Source organism: Chelonia mydas, chromosome 7, assembly GCF_015237465.2.
Source record: "Chelonia mydas isolate rCheMyd1 chromosome 7, rCheMyd1.pri.v2, whole genome shotgun sequence".
In the NCBI taxonomy this organism is placed as follows: Eukaryota; Metazoa; Chordata; order Testudines; family Cheloniidae; genus Chelonia; species Chelonia mydas.
Genome location: NC_057853.1, coordinates 63,589,970 through 63,604,798, shown reverse-complemented (window position 1 = coordinate 63,604,798; position 14,829 = coordinate 63,589,970). Strand labels below are relative to the sequence as shown.

Sequence of the window (14,829 nt, the reverse complement as noted above, 5' to 3'; positions counted from 1 at the left end):
ATATCCATATTGATGAGTGAATGAGGTCCAAGTACGCAAAGGAAAGGAAGGTGACTTTTTTTATCTTTCCTCCAGATGTTTACATAGAAAGCAATGAGTACTGTTTTAACCACAATTGATTAATTTTAGTTAATAACACTATAATTATTTGTCCAGTTACAAGAGACATCCCAACGCACTACTTAGGGCATGGGCAAAACTAAGGGAGCAATCTCCTTGGCTAACTGAGATCCAGAGCTGTGAGAGTCTGAGAGAACAATTGATCAGCTCCACACTACATTGTTAGTCTTTCTCTAATATTTTTTGTTCACAAATTCGGTATGATTGTTGTATAAGTGCAATAATGTTCAGTCTCCAGGAAGTGCCTTTGGTTTTATACCTTATTACATGATCAAGGTCTTACGGTTATCTTACAATTGTATATCTGTTCAGGTGTGGTTTCCTACTCATAACACCCTCATCAGTGTCACATATGATCGATATGTTGGGATATTCCAAAAGGAACTGATAGCATTTGATTTCAAGCGTTGCTCGCTAAGCTAGTGTGTTCTATAGGCTTGACCTTGAAAGGTACTGAGCCCTCCCGGTAGGTGCTGAGTGCCTTCAACCCTCTTTGATATCAGTGGGAGTTGAGACTGCTTAACAGTTTGCAGAATTGAGTTCTGCTATCTCTCCTAAGCATAGCTTGTGCAGCACAGTTTGTTGAATTATCAGGTAGTCATTAGTATTATGTTGGTCTGTTGTCACCCAAGACACGCTCATGACCTATTATGATCTGTTGCATATCATATATATTTTTTAAAATAATGCAGTGTAATCCAGGCTGGTTTTGTCTTTCTCTTCCTTGATTCCTCTGTGGAATCCATGACTAGCACGTAGAAGCCAGTTGTAAGAATACAGCATCCTTGCTGCAGCATTTGCCCATGATGGATATGAATTCCAGTGAATGTGACTCATCGGTCAGCTTACTTAGTGCTTCTGAGACTCCTTTTTAATGTCTATCTCTTGGCTTTATAATGGCTGGCAATTTACAGATAGAGGAGTTCCTCTGACGTATCAAATATCTCCACTGAAACAATGGCTCACTGACAGCACAGCGGCTCACTGAAGATTCTCAACTGCGTAATTCGTTTCCTTCTCTTGTGATGATGATTGTCTTATTACATTGGACTCCCCATTGTAGACTTACTCAGAAAACTAATTTGAGAGATTGCAAATGAAAATTTTACATAAATTGTGCTCACATTTATTAAACATCTATATAAATTAAAAACCTCAGTGTATGCTCTGCATGTGTATGTTTATAATAAATATATGAATAAGTGGCTGCATAATTACAAAAGTCATAGTTGCCAGTTACTCTGCGCACAGTACTGGGATGGAACCCTGATTCTTTGGTGCCAAAAATGCCTTTAAGACTTGAAGTAAAGGAGAAGCTCTATGAGCTAGTAACTAGTAGTTAGGCTGTTTATAGGGCTGCCACTAGAGAGGGACAGAATCACGACCATCTAACAAGGTAGTGAACAGAGAGCATGCTGTACTAGTTCTGTTCTAGGAACAGGCTTTTGAAGTGTGACTGTTGCCATGATAAACATTCTAAATCTTCTTTTTACTTACAGGAGGCCCAGAAGATTAATGCTGGTGGGGAAACCCAGGCTGATGGGACCTGTAAACCTACAGATGAGAAAGAGGAGACTGTCGCAGCAGAAGTGGGCTGGATGACCTCTGTGAAAGACTGGGCAGGAGTGATGATATCTGCCCAGACTCTAACTGGCAGAGTCCTTGTGAGTTTTACCCAGTTTGCTCAAATCTTCTTTAAAAAGAGTAATTGTTAATGAGCTCTTCATCTTATTGTCTCAGGAGGGCTTGGTTTTGCTAATCAGCTCTATGCCACACCACTAATTTTCTCCCTTCACAATTTCTCTTGGAAATGAAAAAGGCAGACCTGCTCCCATTGCTGAGACAGTGAGTTATGAAAGTCCTTTTTTGTTGTAGATAGGGACTGATTTTTCTATCTACGCCAGTATTTTTGCAGGCATAATTTTGCACGCCTCTCCAGGCAATACATGGTTCCCATACTGTGGCAGACCTGGTGAATTTCCTACTAGTTCATTATTAGTGTAAAACTGTGAGCTTATTGACTAGTGGGCACAACGTTACACTTCAAAAGTGGAGGCCAGATTGAAATTCGGGCTCAATGAGAATGGGTTTTTTTAGCTGTTAGTAGGAATGGTAGAATAGGATTTGAATGAGATGTGCAATGTGGATTATCTTGGTTCCTACAAAGCTGTGATGATATATTTTTTTTATCTAATCAGAAAATCCAGATAAACAAATGGGGCTGTACATCAGAAATTGAAAAGACATAATTTTGTGGTCAAAAAGTATACTAGAAAACCAGAAAGTTTTCACTCAGTTAAATCCAGTCAGGTAATTTTGCAGTCCTGTTAACTACTACTGCATTTCTACTGGCCTGATCTGAAGCCCGTTGAGGTCAAGGGAAAATCTTCTCTGTGCTTCAGATTAGGCCCGATGTCAATGGTTTTGTGCTTAATACAGAGAATGGTCATATAGCGTGGGTTGAATTCTGTGTGCCAATCCCAGGGAAACTAAGTGGGCCATCTGTGGTAATATGGATTTAACTGAAAGCAGATTTTTGTCTTTGATTTTTAATTTTGGGAAAAAAGTTTTTATTGCTCATAGGGAGCTTAAGAAAAGATGTTGCTGCTCTTGGGCTGATATTTTCCTTATTGTCTAAGCATCTTCTCTGTGAAATTTATTAGAATTCCTTAACACATGGGGCTTTTCAGGCTTTTAGGCTGACTCACAATGCAATGTTAGGGTGATACAGACTCTATTATTCATATTGTTCTGTATTGCTTTCCACAATAATTTATTTAGATTGTTTTTCTTAATAAAATTCTATTGCTGTCTTTAAGTCCTAGCCCTAGACTATTGACAAATGTCTCTTCTCTTGTTCATGCTATCGATATCTGTGGTATGTTTTGCACTCATTCAACAGAGATCTGATCTGCAGGTGGATCTAAAAAGAAAATTTTATTTGGACTCTCCTCCTCACTTATTTTCTGCTTTCTGGCTTATTAACCTGTGCAGCCCATTTTACCTGACTACCTATTGGGATATTGCTTTTAGATTTAGGGCTTGTCTCCATTTAAAATGCTACAGAGGTGCAGCTGCGCTACTGTAGTGCTTCAGTGTAGACACTGCCTAATCCGATGGGAGGGGTTTTTCCATTGGCGTAGATAATCCACCTCCCCAAGAGATAGTAGCTAGGCTGGTAGAGGAATTCTTCTGTCCATCTAGTGGTGTCTACACAGGGACTTAGGTCATCTTAACAACGCTGCTTAGTGGATTTTTCACACCCATGACCAATGTAGTTAAATAGACTTAATTTTCTAATGTAGACCAGGCCTTAGTTCTGACCTTCTCTGTGTGAGCCTGATATACCAGTCATCTTATGAAGAGTGGTGTACTGGTTTCTACATAATTTCTTGACATCTCCAGCGTTAAAAGTGGAAAATCTTAATGATCTGACTCTTTCCTGTAAATGTGCTGATTTCTCATGTGCTGATGTATTCCTTTGCATGTGCTGATTTATTTATCAAGGATGAAATTCACCCCAGGATAGGAGTCTTACATAAGCACTTATTCCCCACTTAAACCTTTAAGGGAGTTGTAGGAATTTATGCCTGTTCTTTGAGCTGGGGTGAATTTCACCACAAATTCAAAGTTAAGGGTAAAATCTGAACCATAAAAAATGGAGCAGTTTATCTTACTAGAGTTGCTTCCAGGCATTAAGAGAGCTTTTAAAGTTTTTTTTTTTTTTTTTTTTTTTTTTGCAGTTACACTAGTTAATCATTTCATTATTTTTTGTGTTTAAAATACACCATTGTCTCCTGAAAGCAATTAGTTTATTCCCATTGTTTTATCTAGAGACAATAGACCTACTTCTGATCCTTGGTAAAATTCACTGTTTCCTTGAGTATTTCAGCTAGGCAGCATATTTGCTAGAATATTTGTGGAAATTGAACACTGCTGAATCTAGATTCGTATTTTTATCTGATTGACTATTTGTTGGAAAATATTTTGAGAGATTCACCCATGAATTCCTAATGAATTAACATAGCCCACTCCGGAAAGCTATTATGTTTTTATCCAAGTACAATATAGAAATTTTTAAAGGTAATGGCTTTACAGTGTTATTGAGGATCACAATACGACCAGATAGAGCTGTGGCTGAAGAAATTAAAGTACCTTTTCATACTGTAGGCCAGAGTTTAACTCAAAATCAGTCTTTCACATTCACTATTAAATAACCTTTAGGAACTGGTCCCCTGAACACTGACTTGAGAGAAAAGTTGTAATTGATTTTTAGTGCAGCAGGATTGCATGAAAGCTGTTATGTAACTGCTGTCTGGATTTATTTGCTAAGTGAAGGAGACAAGTTAGCAAAGTGTGGTATAAACATCAGTTTAAAGTGGAATCTCATTAATGTTTTCTTCTCATCAAAAAAATCTCGCTTAATCATTCTTATCTGGGCAGTCATTTCCTTGGAAGTGACTTGCAGTGGGGTGACAGATTCTGTCTGTGAAACCTAAATTGAATGTTTGCAGGACCAATTTCTACTGAAGCTTCGTGTCAGGTGTAGTCAAGCTTTCAGCTCATCCTTGCAAACCTCATGAAGTGTTTTTCCTAACTTAACAAATCCTTGCACAAGTGCTTAGAGTGGGTGAGTGTGATAGCATACATTTACACTTACTGCAGCTGAGCTATATTTGCCCCTCAATCAGCTTAAACACTGTGCTGTTAGAATGTGCCATGGGTCTACTAAGATGACTACCTATATTTCAAGGAAATAAAGAGTATAGGTATGAAAAGTACAGGGCAAAGCTTATTTTTAAGGGGCACAATCCCACAATGATACAAGATCCTACACTTTTGTAACAGTGTATGATCTTTTGCACAATTATTTACAGAATTGTTGCTTTAAACCAAACATTTAGCCTGATCAAGTAATTCTTAGATGCTGCTTATGGCATATTGGTCATGGGTCAATAGGCAGAAAATAAGGTTCCCTAAAAATACAGGGCAGAGGGCCTTTCTCAATCTCAGTTCTAGACCTGATCAGGAATTTTTAATGAAATATTTTTTCATCAGAAAATGCTGATTCCTCAAAATATAAGCTGTTGGTTGGGTTTGATAAATTTCTCATTTTGAGAAAAATTACGAAAAAAAAACTTTGAAATTGTTGAAATATCCTGTTTTGAGCTTTTGAAAATTTAAAGTTCTATTTTTCAAATTGTTTAAAAAGACAAGCTAATAATTGTAAAACAAAAAAAAAAGAGGTCAAAAATGAAATTAAATTTTGATTGACCTGAACTGATTTTTTTCAGATTGTTGGTTTGTGAAAATTTTCAGGATTTTGACTATTTGTTCTGATTCAGGATGGGAAAACATTTTGAAATCTTGAAGACGTTTCCAACATGGGAAACCTCATTTCCTGCCCAGCTCTATGCAGCTTATCTGGAAGAAACTTATAGAACCTCTTCTTCTTCTAGCTGCCTGGTTTGCTGCATTTTCCATCAAATTTATCTTCTGTGCATCTTTCTATGTTTTCTTGTGGCCCTGAATGAGAAGATGCAAGTACTCAGCACTACGTAAAATAGAATGTCACCTTTGTTCAAGAGCATAAGCTAAGATACTGCTATACGAAGCCTGCCATGATCAACAAAAAATGGAAATGTGAATAATTTGATTACCTCAGAAGTTTATCTTGTTCACTGTCACCTTGCTACTGCTGTTTGTATTTATTTTTGGTGTCTTCCTTAAAGAGGAGATAGACTTAGATTGTGAAATGTACCAAAACATGTTGGAAAAAATCTTGGATGATCATTAGGGGTGTGATTTTAATTAAAGGTGAATTAAAGTGGCTTTGAAAAATAAATAAATTAAACATGTAAAGCTGCTGTAAGACTTAGAGGTGGAGTCTAAGAAACACACCCTGACTAGCTGGAGTACTGGGTGTCTGGTGTCACCCTTTTACCATTTTGTCTCATAAAATGTTACAAGGATAAAACCAAGGGGTTTATAGAAATAAAACAGACATGTAAAACGAATGGTGCCAAAACCTACAGGTATAAATGAGAATGATATCCAAGAAAATTATGTCCCCATTGTAGAATTCTCTTGGGTAGTTTAAAAATTATAGACAAAGAAAATCCATCCCCATTAAATTTAATAGAACTTTTCTTTAAGGAGTACTTGTGGCACCTTACAGACTAACCAATTTATTTGAGCATAAGCTTTCGTGAGCTACAGCTCACTATGAAGCTGTAGCTCACGAAAGCTTATGCTCAAATAAATTGGTTAGTCTGTAAGGTGCCACAAGTACTCCTTTTCTTTTTGCAAATACAGACTAACATGGCTGTTACTCTGAAACTTTTCTTTAAGGGTCACTTCCCCATATATAGTACCTTTAGTTGTGTTTCATCTTAAAAACAGAATTAACTGTGACTTACACAAACCTGCTGTTGTCCCATGTTTGTTTATTGTCAATTAAATTATTTACATGAAAGATGCTGTTTCAGGAAACCAAGGTTATTTGTGGAAAAGCATGCAGGTTGTCACACTTCCACTTCAGCTGGTCCTTCTTATTTAAGCTCCAGTAGTATCCTTTGAACTGGTTCTCAGATTACTTCCTAGGAAATGCTGAAGGAGTGGTGTGGCAAGTGTTTTATGTGGTGCTCCTGGGAAGTAGCCAGCAAATCTGTTTTGGCAGAAATGGGAATTAGGGTATTCCACTTGTTACTGCTTTGTACCTTTTCCTGATCTAGTTTTCCTACATAATCCGTATGTCTACATTAACATTCAAGAACAGCCTTATACTTCAAAGTGAAATTCTGTTATGGGGATCCCTTGGAGCAGTTTTTATTTTGATTTGATTGTTAAAGCGGAAATTCCCATCTTGTAAGGTGAGAAGCAAGAATGAGGCATGTAGTCATCAAATTATTAAATCATTTGGTCACCATTATTTTTATTGCTGTCATTTTACCATCCTCACTGTAACTTCTGTGCTTAGTGCAGGATTATGCAATGTTGTGGTGAAAATACCAGAGTACGTAGAAGCCTTGCTTATATTAGCCTTCCCACCATTGCAGCTGCAACATGGTGGGACATTTTAGGGGAAAATAAACCAGTAAAGATAAACATGCAGGACTAGATTTAATACGCCCAGACTTTTAGTTTGTGAGTACAATTTTCAAAAGCAGCTAAATCCCGTTTAAAAATGTGCCTTAGGCACTTGAGAATTTAAGAGGTTTTCTAATGGTGGGTGGGTTTATTCTGCAGTGAGTTGACACATTTAACTAACAGTACACAATCCACATTAATAGCGTGCTATAGGAGAGCTGTGCCCTCTTTCAGTTTACCTTATTGGATATGCATGGTGGGGGCTTGCTGTACATTAAGCATATGTATTCTTGGAGGGCATCCCAGGGTCCTTTGCTTTGTTGCTGAGCAGTGTGCATTCTGCCGTTATTGCAGCTTAGTCTAAAATGGAGTTCTCCAATGGGACAAGACTCCTATTAAAAAGGAATAAAATGTTAAAATAACAGAGGAAAGCACAGTGTTACTACACCATACTGATATGTGGTAGTAATGGTGCAGAGTGTTTTTAGCAGAGAAACATCTAAAAGTTGGCCCAAACCTACATCTATTGAACCAAATTCAAGTTCTGAGTGAAGCTTGAGAACAGCCTTCCAAGGGGAGTAGTGGAGGCAAAAAACCTAATTTGTTTTAAAACTGAGTCTAATAAGTTTATGGAGGGGTTAGTATGATTGCCTACAATGGCATATGTCCTGTCAGCGACTGCTACTTTCAGATTTCTCAAATGACTGGAGATGGGATGCTAGATGGGAAGGGCTCAGAGTTACTACAGGTAATTCTTTTTCAGCTTTCTGACTGGTGCGTCTTGCCCACATGCTCAGGATCTAACTGATTGCCATATTTGGGGTCAGAAAGGAATTATCCCCCACTTCAGATTGGCAGAGTTTTGGGGGGGGGGGAAGGGTCACCTTCCTCTTCAGCAGGGGGCACAGTTTGAATTGGAGTAAATGGTGGATTCTCTGTAATTTCAAGTCTTTAAATCAAGACTTGAGGACTTCAGTAGCTCAGCTAGAGGTTATAGAACTATTGCAGGAGTGGGTGTGTGAGGTTCTGTGCAGGAGGTGAGACTAGATGATCATGATGGTCCCTGCTGGTCTTTAAGTCTATGAATTCAGTGTTTTGGGTATGAATCTGCACACTCAGGCACAACTCATTCAGGGGACACGGCCAAGGAGAAGGTATCTCAGATTCTGCTGGAACCTTCTACCCAGGCCTAATATTTTCTTGTTTTTCTCTGCCACTTTTTGTATCACGTGACGATGTGACACCAAATGTGTTCATGTAGACATCACTAATGGTGTGTCTTTCTTTTTTTGTCATCTATCTATATGTTGTCATACACAGCAGTATATTTCTGAGCACCTTCCAGGACTCATCAAGCTCTGCGAATTCACCCATCCATTTGTATCACACCTCAAATTTACAGCATTAATATCTCAGCATTCTTTTAATCTCTTACTTGTCCTTCAGTTTTCAAAGGAACCCCTCCAGGTACCACTTTACAGCTCTTATCTATACTAATTTTCATTTTCCTGGAGATGTTGAAATTACAGTTTGGGAGATGGAAGCTAGATACTTATTGTTTGCAGCTAGAAGGGTTAGAAAGCACACAGATCTGTCTATTCACCTCCCTACCCCGCACCCCTACATAAAGAAGGAAGCAGATGTTCTCACTTGGTTTCCCATGGCTGCCCGTCCTCCCCCCACCCTTAACTAGGATATCCACAGTTTTTATGGAAACCGAGAAAAGCCTCTATAGTTCTTTCAGTACTGTGTGTTTTAAGAAAGTGCACCCAGTCTGCTGAACAGCTTTGTCAGCGTCAGCTGATACATGACTTCCTGGCTGGCTCCACTACAGTGGTTATTGCTCACTCAGGAGATACAATGGCACAGCAAATATTTCACTTGTTTTCTTCTGTTTTAACAAACATCCTGTAAATGTACAGCAGTGACATATGCTTTATTTTCCTTTCTGGTGTTGTCACACAGGGCTTTTATACGCTGCGTTGGCCTCAAGGAAATAACATCAATGGGAAATATGTATAAAGGTGGGAGTTACACCAGGCCCTTCCAGTTTTACTCCCTTCCTGTTTCACACCCTCCCTTAGGTCATGTGTGCTCGATGGCACTCGCAGGCCGCATTTGGGAAGGTTTATGTGCCCCGTGCCCTTTTTCCACCCCAAAACCCCTGGGGTTCAAACTGGGATCGGGTCTTCTCCCAGCGCTCCAGTCTGGAGGGCTGCAATTTGGGCTCTTGGTTAAGAGCATCCATCTTGACCGTGGCCAGCTCTGGGCTTGGGCAGCCGCTCCCCACCTTACACCTTCCAGCTTTTACCATCAGTCCTGCCTCCTTGAGGCAGGCCAGCACCCTCTTCACCTGGGACACGTGTTCCTCCCAGGTCTGGCTAAAGACTCGGATGTCCTTAATGTACGCCAGGGTCAAGTTCTCCATCCCCAACTCAGCTTGTCTAGAATCTCACCAAGCATAGGCTTGGGGTTGGCATCAGACACAGTGATGGCTTTAAGCTTCCAATAGTCCCCACAGAACCAGATCGACCCGTCTTTCTTGGGGACCAGCCCCATGGGTGAGGCCCATGGGCTGTTGAACGGCTGGATCACCTCTAAAGCCAGCATGTCCTTGATCTCTCTCTCTTTCTTTCTCCAGGTTCTGGGCTGTTTTCCCAGTGACTCTGAATGGGGGACACCTGATGGGAGGATTGGCTCCCATCTCAGGTGAGAGATCCACCAGGGGGTCTTCCCCATTCTCCCGACTGTCCCTTACCAGGTCCAGAGGTCTCCTCACTCTCCTCCCATACAGCAAATCAAAAGGGAAGAACCCTGTGGATTCCTGGGGCACTTCCCCATACCACAGGTGGGGCAGGTACTTGTCCCAGTCCTGTAGATGCTAATTCATAAAAGTCCTCAGCATCATCCTCAGGGTCCCATAAAATCTCTCCACCAGCCCGTTGGACTGAGAGTGATATGCAGAGGCCCAGGTGGGCTGGACCCCACATTTCTCCCACAAGCCCTAGAGCAGGGCTGACATGACATTGGTCACTGGGGAGAGTTTGGGCCAGGAAGGCTCACAGCAGGGTAAAATGAAGGCTATTAAATTTACCATGTTAAAAGAAAGTAAATAACAGTTGGGGGGGGGGGGGGGGACAAGTCTTGGAAGAAATCTGGTTGATGGTGGTGATCAATTCATTGATAAATTCATATAATTATAGGTTTAGTGAGGTTGTTTTGCTACATATGGCTGCTAATTGCCGGCTTGATTTAAATCCTTAAAAACAGGAAGTGGAGTATAATGGCTTCCTCTCCCTTTAAAGGGTGGTTCTGTCTCTCAACATGCATTTTAACTGATAGGGAACTATTATCTGTCAATGGTTTAGTAGGATTGTGTAATGGTCTTTTTAATCTTATTGTCCTCAGCTATCAATAGTTGTGTGGCATTTTCATGCCAGCTCTAATAATAATGGCCTGTGGTTTTTTATTATGATTGTTTTTATGGTACTTTGAAATAGAAATAGAATAAAATATAGAATAGAAAAATAAAATAGAAATATAAAAATAGAAAGCACTACATCAGTGATGTAATAAGCAATGTTTTCGAATTTTGGATATGTATAATAACAGCTTTTCTTTGTCTTAATACTACATGTCTGTTTAATACCAAGGAGGCTACTTTTCCACTAGCTATTTTCTCAGACTGTTGACTTTTCTTTGAAAACTTGCGTTGAGGATTTGTTCAGAATGAGTGCTACAGGACAGCTAGATTTCACACAACTGGTTCCATTTGTTTGGGAATTGAATGCAATTGAATTTGATCTGCACCTTCCCCTTTACTTGCCCTACTTAATCTCTCAGGAGTTGGAACATCAAATCTGTGAAGAAAGTAGGTTACAGTTTCTTTTTTTATTGAGTTTTTGAAGAAAATCCACCAAGAGAACTGTGGTTAGAGATGGATATAGAAATTCGCTGCGCTCCTTCTCACCTCTGCATTGTTCCATGAAGATGCTCCCCTGTATCATATTTATATGTGTTATATGTTGAAAGGAGCATGACACTGTAACAAGGACATAAGTGGCCATGATGGGGCTTAATCCCGTCACCTGTAAGACAAGAGGTTAAGAGCCCTTTAGTGTACCTGTGACTGGTTGTTTGTTTGTTTTTTTTTCCTCCTGGCCTGGTGGGGGGTAGAGTTAAGTAAGGATCATTAGATATCTGGGCCTTCTAAGGAAGTTGAAGCAACTCAATATAAGAACATAAAAATGGCCCTACTGGGTCGGACCAAATCTCCATCTAGCCCAGTATCCTGTCTTCGGATAGTGGCCAGTGCCATGTACCCCAAAGGGAATGAACAGAACAGGTACTCATCAAGTGATCCGTCCTCTGTCGTGCATTCCCAGCTTCTGGCTAGGGACACCATTCCTGCCCATCCTGGCTAATAGCCATTGATGGACCTATCCTCCATGAATGTATCTAGTTCTTTTTTGAACCCTGTTATGGTCTTGGCCTTCACAACATCCTTTGGCAAGGAGTTCTACAGCTTGACTGTGCATTGTGTGAAGAAATACTTCCTTTTATTTGTTTTAAATCTGCTGCCTATTAATTTCATTTGGTGACCCCTAGTTCTTGTGTTAGTAAATAACACTTCCTTATCTACTTTCTGTACACCAGTCATGATTTTATACACCTCAATCATATCTCCCCTTAGCCATCTCTTTTCCAAGCTGAAAAGTCCCAATCTTATTAATCTCTCCTTATATGGAAGCTATTCCATACCCCTAATCATTTTTGTTGCCCTTTTCTTAACCTTTTCAAATTCCAGTATATCTTTTTTGAGATGAGGTGGCCACATCTGCACACAGTGTTCAAGATATGGGCATACCATGGATTTACACAGAGGCAATATGATATTTTCTGTCCTGTTATCTATCCCTTTCTTAATTATTCCCAGCATTCTGTTTGCTTTTTTGACTGCCACTGCACATTGAGTGGCTGTTTTCAGAGAACTATCCACAATGACTCCAAGATCTTTCTTGAGTGGTAGCAGCTCATTTAGACACCATTTTATATGTATAGTTGGGATTATGCTTTCCCATGTGCATTATTTTGCATTTATCAACATTAAATTTCATCTGCCATTTTGTTGCCCAATCACCCAGTTTTGAGAGATCCTTTTGTAGTTCTTTGTAGTCTGCCTGGGTCTTAACTATCTGTTAGATGGGGTGGGATCTGAGTTACTACAGAGAATTCTTTCCTGGGTATCTGGCTGGTGAATATTACCCATATGCTCAGGGTTTAGCTGATCGCCATATTTGGGGTTGGGAAGGAATTTTCCTCCAGGGCAGATTGGAAGAGGCCCTGGAGGTTTTTCGCCTTCCTCTGTAGCGTAGGGCACGGGTCACTTGCTGGAGGATTCTCTGCTCATTGAAGTCTTTAAAACACGATTTGAGGACTTCAATAGCTCAGACATAGGTGGGAGGTTTTTCGCAGGAGTGGGTGGGTGAGATTCTGTGGCCTGCGTTGTGCAGGAGATCAGACTAGATCATAATGGTCCCTTCTGACCTTAATATCTGTGAATCTTTAGTAATTTTGTATCATCTGCAAATTTTGCCAGCTCACTGTTTACCCCTTTCTCCAGATCATTCATGAATATGTTGAATAGGACTGGTCCCGGAACAGACCTATGGGGGACACCCCTATTTACCTCTCTCCATTCTGAAAACTGACCATTTATATCTACACTTTGTTTCCTATCTTTTAACCAGTTACCAATCCATGAGAGCACCTTCCCTCTTATCCTGTGGCAGCTTACTTTGCATAAGAGCTTTGGTGAGAGACCTTGTCAAAAGCTTTCTGAAAATCTAAGTATGCTATATCCACTGGGTCCACATGCTTGTTGATCCCCTCAAAGAATTCTAGTAGGTTGGTGAGGCATGATTTCCCTTTATTAAAACCATGTTGACTCTTCCTCAACAAATTATGTTCATCTATACATCTGAGAATATTGTTCTTTATTATAGTTTCAACCGGTTTGCCCGCTACTGAAGTCAGGCTTACAAGCCTGTAATTGCTGGGATCACCTCTGGAGCCCTTTTTAAAAATTGATGTCACATTACCTATACTCCAGTCATCTGGTACAGAAGCTGATTTAAATGATAGGTTACAGATTATTGTTAGTAGTTCTGCAGTTTCTCATTTGAGTTCTTTCAGAACTCTTGGGTGAATACCATCTGGTCCTGGTGACTTATTGCTGTTTAATTTATCAATTTGTTCCAAAACCTCCTCTAATGATACCTCAATCTGGGACAGTTCCTCAGATTTGTCACCTAAAAAGAATATCTCAGGTTTGGGAATCTCCCTCACATCCTCAACCATGAAGGCTGATGCAGAGAATTCATTTAGTTTCTCTGCAATGGCCTTATCATCCTTGAGTGCTCCTTTAGCACCTCAATTGTCCAGTGGCCCCACTGGCTGTTTAGCAGGCTTCCTGCTTCTGATGTACTTAAAAATTTTTTTGCTATTACTTTTTGAGTCTTTGACTAACGGTTCCTCAAATTCTTTTTTGGCCTTCCTAATTGTTTGTTTACACTGCGTTTGCCAGTGTTTATGCTCCTTTCTATTTTCCTCACTAGGATTTAACTTCCACTTTTTAAAGGATGCCTTTTTGGTCTTTCACTGCTTCTTTTATTTTGTTCAGCCATGGTGGCTCTTTTTTGGTTCTCTTACTATGCTTTTTAATTTGGGGTATACATTTAAGTTGAGCCTTTGTTATGGTGTCTTTAAAAAGTTTCCATGCGGCTTGCAGAGATTTCGCTTTTGGCACTGTACCCTTTATTTTCTGTTTAACTAACCTCCTCATTTTTGTGTAGTTTCCCTTGCTGAAATTAAATGCTACAGTGTTGGGCTGCTGTGGTGTTTTTCCTGCCACAGGGATATTAAATTTAATTATATTATGGTCACTATTACCAAGCAGTTCAGCTATATTCACCTCTTGGACCAGATCCTGTGCTCCACTTAAGACTAAATCAAGAATTGCCTCTCCTCTGGTGGGTACCAGGACCAGCTGCTCCAAGAAGCAGTCATTTAAGGTGTCAAGAAACTTTATCTCTGCATTGCATCCTGAGGTGACATGTACCCAGACAATATGGGGATAATTGAAATCCCCCATGATTTATTATTGAGTTTTTTATTTTAATAGCCTCTCTAATCTCCCTGAGCATTTCAGTCACTATCACCATCCTGGTCAGGTGGTCGGTAATGTATCCCTACTGCTATATTCTTATTATTAGAGCATGGAATTTCTATCCATAGAGATTCTGTGGTACAGTTTGATTCATTTACGATTTTTACTTCATTTGATTCTATGCTTTCTTTCACATATAGTGCCACTCCCCCACCAGCCCGACCTGTTCTGTCCTTCCGATATATTTTGTACTCTGGTATTACTGTATCCCAGTGATTATCCTCATTCCATCAAGTTTCTGTGATGCCTATTATATCAATATCCTCATTTAATATGAGGCACTCTAGTTCACCTATTTTATTATTTAGACTTCTAGCATTGGTATATAAGCACTTTTAAAACTTGTCTCCTTTTAGCTGTCTACCATTACATGATGTAATTGATTGGGACTC

The 14,829-nt window shown here is 39.8% G+C and overlaps 1 protein-coding gene across 41 annotated transcripts in view; it reads left to right on the top strand.

Moving 5' to 3' along the window:
* KCNMA1 (potassium calcium-activated channel subfamily M alpha 1) overlaps window positions 1-14,829 on the top strand; it is an 835,052-nt gene that overhangs the window by 228,637 nt on the left and 591,586 nt on the right. For all 41 annotated transcript variants that reach the window (XM_043551031.1, XM_043551030.1, XM_043551023.1 and 38 more), the window contains exon 2: window positions 1,620-1,784. In XM_043551031.1, coding sequence (XP_043406966.1) covers window positions 1,620-1,784 — 165 coding nt within the window. The remainder of the gene's footprint in view (window positions 1-1,619; window positions 1,785-14,829) is intronic.